The sequence below is a fragment of the Phascolarctos cinereus genome, unplaced genomic scaffold (genome assembly GCF_003287225.1).
Source record: "Phascolarctos cinereus isolate Bilbo 61053 unplaced genomic scaffold, phaCin_HiC Scaffold_3;HRSCAF=262, whole genome shotgun sequence".
NCBI classification, from domain to species: domain Eukaryota; kingdom Metazoa; phylum Chordata; class Mammalia; order Diprotodontia; family Phascolarctidae; genus Phascolarctos; species Phascolarctos cinereus.
The window spans coordinates 29,984,455-29,993,880 of NW_027555736.1; the positions used below are offsets into that span (position 1 = coordinate 29,984,455).

General features: G+C 39.6%; 1 protein-coding gene across 1 annotated transcript in view; it reads left to right on the top strand.

Annotated features, from left to right (window-relative positions):
- The window catches only part of MYPN (myopalladin), a 93,999-nt gene extending 85,851 nt beyond the window's left edge, over positions 1–8,148 (top strand). Inside the window, 1 exon segment of the mRNA XM_020998164.2 lies at positions 305–8,148. Coding sequence (XP_020853823.1) covers positions 305–474 — 170 coding nt within the window. The 3' untranslated portion in view covers positions 475–8,148.
- The last annotated feature ends 1,278 nt before the right edge of the window (positions 8,149–9,426 follow it).

Here is a 9,426-nt window from a genome sequence, read left to right on the forward strand (position 1 = left end):
TTTTTTTTATAGTTTGTTGCTGCCTTCTTATATTAGAATCATAGAATTAGAAAAAAAAATCTGATCTTGACTTTGGCAGGCCAAGCACTTTTACCCCTAGTTTATAGAGGGGCCAATGATGCCAAAAGAGATCCTGCTTAACCACCTCATCTGCAATATAAGAATCACAATGTCTTCTGAAGCCTAGACATGAGAAGGCTAAGTCAGAGACTAGAATCTACGTTCCTCATACATCCCTTCTTCCCATATCCTAGACCAGCCTGAATGCAACTGAGCCTAACATGTTCTCTTACTGATTTTCTAGCCCAGTGGCACCAGCAGATTCCACAGCCCATGTCAGTACGACCCAGTGGCAGCCGCTACGGATCCCTCACCAGCAAAGGACTTGACATTTTTTCGGCCTTCTCATCTATGGAAAGTACAATGATGTTTTCGTGCTCTTCTCAGAGTATGGTGGAAAGTGAAGAACTTTAAAAACCTCAGGGTTCCTGCTGTGGAGCTGAAAGACTGTTGAGAGGAAAGAAGCCCACCACCAACAACATGAAGACATAAGCCAAGACCCGGGAGGTTTCCACGCAACTAGTTTTTAGTAAGTTACCACGCACGCAGCGGACTTGTTGCAAGGAATACTCTGAGCAAGCGGAACTGGGTAGTCTCCCAGTCACAGCAGAGGAGGGAAGGGAGTGAGTGACAAAGAGAAATGAGGAGACACAGGATAATTAAACCGAAAGTGCCATGCAGTAGTCTGCCGCGACTCTGGGCAAAAGCTACTGCTCCATCCCATGCTGTGTTAGAGATGCGTAGTGCTGCACAAAATATTCTCAGAGGCAATGAGCTTGTGCTTATAAGGTATGCACCCTAGAGCCCCTAGAATAGGTCTAACCTGCCAGATTCAAGAGGACGGAAAGAAGCTAAGAGATGACGACCTACTCTCTGCAGTCGTGCCGACAGTAGTAATTTGAGGAGAGCTCGTCTAATCCGCTTTGTTATAGCGTTATAGAGGGGTAACGTAGAACATCTGTAGGTAAAGAAGCAAGGTCATCTTTCTCATCTTGGGCAAACTGAACTACACAATAAGTTGCCAAGAATGAGGGATATGTTTGTCACTCACAGGCAGACACAACTACACAGTGAGGTGAATTAACATCATGTAACGTGCATACCACTTTGTGGTTGGCATTGATGCCTATCTGCTTCGCTTTTTTCTGTTTCTGAGTTTGACTACTGAATTATATTCACCAAGGACTGATTTTCCAACCTATGTCATAACCAGTTTATTCCTGATTTAGTACGCCCCTGTAGCATTGAACTAGTAGAGTATGTTGGTTGGACTAGCCAAAGGGGAACCATGGGGAAGTGCTGAGAAACCTCCAACATCATCTAAAGAGCTACTAGCTGTGCTACTGTTTCTAAAACTTAAAGAGGTCATCTCATGTTACAGCAACAACTTAGCACATAAAGAAATCAGAAAGGAAAGACCTCATCAAAAGCCTTAAAACATGTAATTCAGTCCCCTGATGTATAGAGCTTGAGTTTGAGATTCTGTAAAAAAAGAATTCATGCAAAAGATAGGATATACTTATTAGAAGCTTAGTTCTGGAGAATGGAGAAGGGGAAACAGAAGAAAATTAACTTGAGGAAGTTATGAAAAATTCATGGTTTAAATTTCTTTACCAGAGCGGTGGGCGGTTAGGAAAAGCAACCATTTTATATTTTTAACTGCTTTGAGATCCCCAACTAAAAAGTGGTACCTAAGTAGAAACTATTATGCTAAACTAAAAGGTGAGAGGAAGGGGAACCAGCATTTCTGGTTCTCATTGGTCAGTGCAGACTCTGCCCCAGATCAGGGCTGATTCTGCAGGGACATGAGTTGATGGTGTCTCTGTTCCCAGCCACTTGGCTTCAGGGAAAGTCTCTAGTCTCCTTTTCCCCTAGCTTCCCACAGAGGCCAAGGGATTGAAGGAGCCCAGGGGAAAACTGTTCATTTGTTGAGCTCTTGGTATGTGAAGGGCACCATGAAAGATACAGACGTGAACAGGGCGTAATTCCTGCCCTCAACAGATGAACTACCCACAAATGACTGTCATTCCTCAAGGCACAAGCAGGGATTGTTTCCCTGCTGCTAAAATCTGTTCTTTAGTCAGAAAGAGGTTCTCAGTGAGGTTCTGTTTGCACCTTTGGAAATGAGCCGTAAGATGCTAGATATTCTATCACTAAGGAGTAAAGGTTTTACTTCAGTTATTCAGAGAAAATGCTAGACTTTTTATTTGTCCAAGTAAATCTCATGGTATAGATAGCAATGCTCTGTGGAGCAGCTGCCCTGCAGCAAAATGAACTACAAAACCAACTTCTACCCAGGGAATCCTATTTCCTCATTGATTTCTATACAAAATTGAAAAATTTTTTGTTAGAAAAAAAGAATCAATAGAATAAGTTTCAAAATATTTTTAGTAAGAAGAGACAGCTAATGTCTAGACCCATTATATGCTTACATGCAGCGCTGTTCTGACTCTTCTCTGCTACTTCGGTAGCCTCTCACACACCCCTTTTTTCCTAAACCCCACAAGTCTCCAAAGTTGGGAGATTCTTGGATTTTACATTTGAATCTCTCAGAACTCAGATTTCTTTACATGTCATTATTTATTTGTTTAATGTTTATTAATAATTATCAAACTGTCAGAGTGGAAACTACCGGGAGGAAAGGCCCATTTGTAGTTTTCTCTATCTCCAATATCACCAAAAACACGCTCTTGCACATAACTCATAATTAATAAATATTTGTTGTATGAATGAGCCCTTTTTTTTAGCCAATAGGGACTGCATTCTGATACGGAATGTACACCAGCCTGAAAATTCCTTCCTCAAGTTTGAGGTTTGGGTGTAGAAAAAGTAAATTAGTGCCCTGATGTATAGAGCTGTGAGTTTGAGATTCTGTAAAAAAGAATTCATGCAGAAGATAGGATATAAGTACTAGAAACTTAGTTCTGGAGAATGGGGAAGCGGAAACAGATAAATACCATATGAATCACTGGAGTTCTATTACATGGAATTAAGTCGACAGAGAACCACTTTATCACCCTGAACCAAGCAATTTTAATTGAACAAAACATTTATTAAGCACCTACATATATACCAGGTACAGTGTTTTTTAACTGTGACTCAGCAGAATGAGATAGAGCCAGGAGCCCAGGATTACTGAAGTACAGGATCCCCTGCTTTCTTACAGGATTCAATGGTTGCTGAATTACTGTGAATATTGACAAGGTTGAAAGACTACATGTTGACTGTAGGACTTCAATTTTGTTTTTTCAAAATGGCATAAAGAGTCTGAAAGAGGCTGGTATAGCCAGACTGGCCTTTTGGGTAAAAATACCATAAAGGTTCGGTAACTGTGCTTCTTCTCTACCACACCAGAGGCCATTAGCAAGAGATCTGGACAAACCATTCATAGAATGCCTGGAAATATACAGGATTATCTGTGTTCAGATATGGTAGGGTTAGTGGCATTGTGGTGGTGTGCTCATCAGAGCACATAGCAAACGCAAGAGCCACAATCCATTCTTGTAAAATTAATTGCTTCATGCTACTGTCCAAGTCAAAAATATTGGACAATCAACCAGTGGGACCCCAATATAGGAAGTCCCCAATTTACAAATGGATAGTATTTCAGAAGGTCATTTATAAGTCAGTTGTTTTTAATGCAAAATGCATTTCCCCCAAAAAAAATCATGTTAAAGTGGTAGTTAAGATCTCAGGTTAGCCTGATTAATTTCAAGCCTGCAGTTCAGGGCTACTTCAAAGATTTGCAGCCTTCATATTACAAATCCTTTTGAAGGTGATACCAGCATCTTATGTAAATGTTTTTGTGAAAAACAAGTATTTACATTAATAATAGTTACATAAACTTTTAAAAAGACAGTTGAGTTTGGGACCACTCAGAATCAAGTTAGTACTCTGAGTGCTGTAACACTCAAGAGTACTAACTTGATTCTGAGTCCTGGTAGCAGGGAGCTTTGTGATAAAAAACTAAGAAAAGAGAAATATACTCTCCCCTCCCTGGGCAGAAGGCTGACCCTAGGCAAAGGTTTTTAAATCCCGTTTGTCTTTGGCACCATCTCACCTCCCTTTTAAAATAATCCTTCCTGCCCTCTCTAATCCCCTCATGCTGCCCCAAGATCCCAGATCAATCTCCTAACTCCAGAGTTCCCCACCTCCCTTCTCTCTCCAGCACCCAAACCTTTAGAAAGCCAGCAATCTTATCAAACTAATAGGGTTGCACCTAAGCCTTCTCAGAGAAAGGTCTTGACCTTTTTAAGAGAGGATGCTTGCTAACACGAATGAGGCTCTAATTAGCAGGAAACTATTACAATGTGAAATGAAAAATTCAGACAAGGTAAGAAGATATTTTGACCAGCAGCGGCTCCCAAATAAATAGGCTTGTGCTGCCCAGGAACTCATCCCTGGACTTATCTCCCTAAACTATTCCTATTTCTCATAACTCCTCTTCATTCACTTGTGAACCCACAAATTCTCCAAGATGTGATCCCAGGGCTCTGAGTAGGTGCTCCTGCCTCGACTGCAGGGAAAGGAATGGGAGTGGGATAGAGCAGGGCTGTGGTCCCAGGAGGTTGGTGGTTGACAACTCTCCTCTCTGGGTCCCTGGAGTCATCAGCGCCCAGACTATTCCAGACCTCTTGGAAGGTGGCCAAAACACTTTCGCCACTAACTGGCATGTTGACTTAGTTGAGGATGCCACCTCTGAGCACAACTTTTCACTACTAATCACCTTTCTTTGTCATTTAAAATGGTTATTCCTTTCAGAAAGCTAATTCCATTGTATTTGAGGAGAAAAGGTGGATTAAGTCAAGTCCCAGCATTTGGACTTTTCTTGGCAAAATCCTGGAGTGGTTTTCCAATTCCTTCTCCAGTTCATTTTACAGTTGAAGAACTGAGACATACATAGTTAAGTGACTTGTCCAGGGTCACACAGCTAGTATGTGTCTGAGGCTAGATTTGAACTCATAAAAATGAGTCTTCCTGATTCCAAGCCCTGTGCTCAATGCACTGTGGTGCCACCTGGGTGCCTTATCTTAGTTTAGCAAATACCAAAGAGTTTTCGAGCTCTGACTGCCCCTCCCCCAGCTTCATCAGTATGCTAGCAGAGTTGCTAATATCATGTCTTAAAAGTTATATATATATGTATATATACATATATATATACATATATATGTTGAAAATGTATGTGCCCCTTACTCTGTCTAATTACATCAATTAACACACTCAATAGCTAATATGTAACACCATAGACGTACCATTTTTGTTCATGTGTAAAGAATGGCCGCTTCCTTCTGAGAAAGAACTGCTGGCCCTGAAATTGCAAGAATCAGAAACTCCGAAAATTTCAGTCCTCTGAGAATTGTGCTAATTGATGCTAATTGATACGAATCATCAACACGAATGTGGTAGGCATTAAAAACTGCTCTGGAGAGGGAATCTACAAATGACCATCAGATCATTGTAGCTGACCAATAGAAAACAAAGGATTTGCTGTTTATTATTTACTAAATTTAAAAATTGAACAAGATAATAAAATGGAAATGAAAAATAATTTCATGCTTCAAATAAATCAGCATTTTTCTTTGCAGAAAATAACTGGTTTCAAGATCTAAAGTTTGCTTTGTGAAGATAAGCAGAATTGGAATTTGCAAACATATTTAAAAATTGTTTTCAGAAATGAGCCATATAAAAGTAATTACATAAATGCGAACTATTATGCCAATTATGTTAATAACTGCATGGTTCATCCTGGTTAAGTTATCTCTGCAGTAGTTAAAGGGCAGGCCAGATTCTTATCACTTGAAACTTAAATCTAACAAGTCTGAAATTATACAGGAATGAGGAGAAAATATCCCATTCTCTCTAAAAGGTAAAATCTGCAATATATACATATATATATATATTCCGCCAATGATAAAAAGACCAGAACATAAAAATGAAGTTTGCAAGATGGGGTGGCTCATTTACATAAAAATAATGGTGATATCAGTGAAAGCTGAGTAGCATTTGAATCCCTTGGAGAAGCATTGGTGAGTTCTGTGCAGTCATGGCAAGGTAAATATGGAACTCTGAAGAACAGGGTTATTTTACATAGATCCAGTGGCCCCCCAGCCAAAATTGCCAACTCTTGGCAATTTCCTCACAGTCACTGTTGTGACAAATTAGTCAAGTGCCCTGGCAGCCAAAGAGGTGTCAGAATTTTGCTGTTTTAAGCAGTGGAAGGACAAAGTATTGAGCCCTGCAGAAGGTGTGGCGATAACTTTAATATAACTATCTCTCCTTACCACAACAGATATATTCCTGAAAAAGTGTATGTAAATCAGATTTGTCTAAGTCAAGTACCAAAAAGCGTCTCATTGATAGACATATTGGTGTTGAAGATCCTTTTATCCTGTTTTCTGAATGATCTTCAATTGGTAGTAGAGAGTATGATGGCTTAGCATTAAATTTTATGGTCTGTATTTCTCCATCTCCAGTGTCTCTCAAGTATTTAACCCTCTGAAAAACACTTAAAAGCACTAGAAAAGTACTAAGAGACTGTAATTATGTGGCTGGTAATTCTGAACCTGAGACATCTGCCACTGGTACAGTTAGCTTAAGCAGCATTTCAGAGGCTCCTGTGCTTGAGTTTTCCCAATATTTGCTGCCCCACAAGGCACTGAAGCAAGCTTGTCACAGTAGAAACCCTAAAAAGCGGCAAATTAAAAGCAAAATGGTCGATCTTAAAATGCAAATTTCAAATTAAAATGCAGATAGATTGTGGTGATTTTCAAAATTCAAATGTCTTTTCCTACCCCTCTATTTTTTTTCTTTTTTCCAGGCAAGATAAACTATAAAGGTGAAATTTCTATATGTAAAGTCATAACCAGTAAACCATTAGGGGGGGAAAAAAAGGCCTCTTCAAAAAATACCCTGCCTTTTTCTTACAAACTAGTTTCTGTTTTTCCAGTTAAGCCAGGGAAATTCATTTATCCACACTACAGCTTTCCTCAAGTAAGAGTTCATTTGTCTAAACTCTACCTCCTGCTTTTTAGGGTGCCTGCCTACTGGCTGCGGATTTGATTGAGTTCCCATAGAAAGACCAAATGCAGTTTCTGGTTTATTTTCTGCTGTAGTGCAGGATAATTTCTACACTGTTCTAGACATAGTCACAGGCTAGGTTGTGGGTTCTGGTGATTTCTCACTAAGTGACCTCCATGTTGAAATCTGGGATTTGGTACTAAGAATTACAAACCAATGTGTGTCCTCAAAGATTGGTATCTCATGGCTTAGTCTCTTCTCAAAATATTTTTCATTCTTTTCAGATGATTTCCAGTCTGAATTTAACCCTAGCAAATGTATTTTACACATCAGGACTGACAAAATGATGTTCTTTAAAAAAGCAAACCATCATTTGAGTTATAGTCCTGAAAGCAGTCACAGTTACTTGCTTCATCCTCTGCCCCCAAAAGGTGAAACGTCATCAATGTTTCCTTTCTATCAAGCTACATGAGCCCACTCCACTTGAAAATACTCCAGTCCCCAGAAGGTTCCCAAATATGGCTTGCCTACTTAGAAGGAAGCTGGAACCAAGTAATTTTCTCAAATATTTTGGATATTAAAATCTCAAGGGAAAAAAGTATAAGTAACCATCCTGAAATTATTAAGATACCTTTGTACTGTATATTTTGCCTATGTTGCTAAAAAAAAAAGTGAAATAATTCTGGTTTCTTTATTTGTTACCTGACATCATGCATGCTGGGTGTTCTGTAGAAGTTGGAGCTAACACCACCTTTGGACAAATTGTGCCTATGAGACACCACTGGCCCCTCTCAGAAGGTTCAGGGGGCAATTTATGTGCCCTGGTAGACCATGTAATTAACAACCGCAGTTATGGCTGTTTTCTAGACATGCTTTTTTTTGGAGTTTTGTTGGTTGGTTTTGTTTTGTTTGGAAACTTTGCATTTCAAGTTATCAAGGAGCAGCTTAGTAATAAAAATTTTTTAAAAACCTTGGGATCTATGTTCAGCTCAAACTGATAATTTTAAGGCAATTTAGAAAATATGACGGACTGTTTCTTCTTTAAATAAAGTTTTGCTTATTGTCAATTAATTGGTTTTTATCCCAGATTCATTATGGACAATCAAGGACTTTACATTGGACTAATATTTCAGACTTCCTTCTTGCTATTCAGTGGTTTTCTTTGGCCCTTGAGTGTTCCTTTGATATGCTACCAGTTTGAAATAATAGTTGGGAAGCCTATGATATTTCATTTAAAATATTCCTTAAAGCTTTTTCACATATGGTAGACAGAAAGAACCAGGAGTCTGTGTGTGTTAATTCTTTGGACAAAACTTTAGAACCTCTCCAGGCTTGCCCTGAGGTAACAGCATAATGTCATTCAAAAGGAGGGTACTTGAGGAGCAAAAAAAGGAAACATTTTCAGGATGGAGGGAGATTACAGAGGAAAACCAGACAGGGTGGTGAAAAGAGGGGTAAAAAGAAAGTGTACCAAATCCCAGGATCCCAGATGTCAGAAGCTCCATGCCAGCTTTCATGTCTGTCTTGTTCAAAATCACACAAACTTTTTGGAATCTCCTCTACTAATGATAAAGATTTCAATTGTACAGGAAAGAGCTTTTTCTCGTTGTGAGGGTTCCTAAGCCTGCCTTTTAGAATGGGATACCAGTGAAGTGATTAGGTTAAACTAAAGAGGAAACAAGGCCAAGGGGCAGCTTCTAACTGATTCCACCTGAAAAACAGATTAAAAGATATATTTAACTTGAGTCTAGCTTAGCCTTTATTTTTTTCTGAACTGAATGAAGCTTTATTGTTAAGCCCTGGAGCCTGGTACAGTGAAGAGAGTACTGAATTTGAAGTCTGATAATCCACATTCTGCCTCTGCTACTGAAACCTATGCAATCTTGGGCAGCAAATTTAATCTTTATGGGCCTCAGTTTCCTCATCCCTAAAATGAAAGATTTGGACAAGGTAATGTCCAAGATGCTTTTCAACTCTAAGACCTCTAATAACAGGAGCTCCCTACCATGTCTGACCATGTCACCCCCCTATTCAGTCACCTCCAGGGGCTCCCTGTCACTTCCAGATCAAATATTAAATCTTTTGTTTGATGTTTAAAGCCCTTCCTAACTTTGTCCCACCTACCTTTCCAGTCTTCTTAGACCTTATATCCCACCTCATACTCCTCAGTCCGTCCTTGACACTGCCCTCTTTGCTCTTCCTCTCCCATGATCCTCCATCTTCTATCTCCCAGCACTTTCACTGGCTACTGTCTACGCATGGAATATCCTCCCCCCTCATCTCCACCTCCAAACTTTCCTGGCTTCCTTCATGTCTCAGCTAAAATGCCACTTTTTACAGGAGATCTTT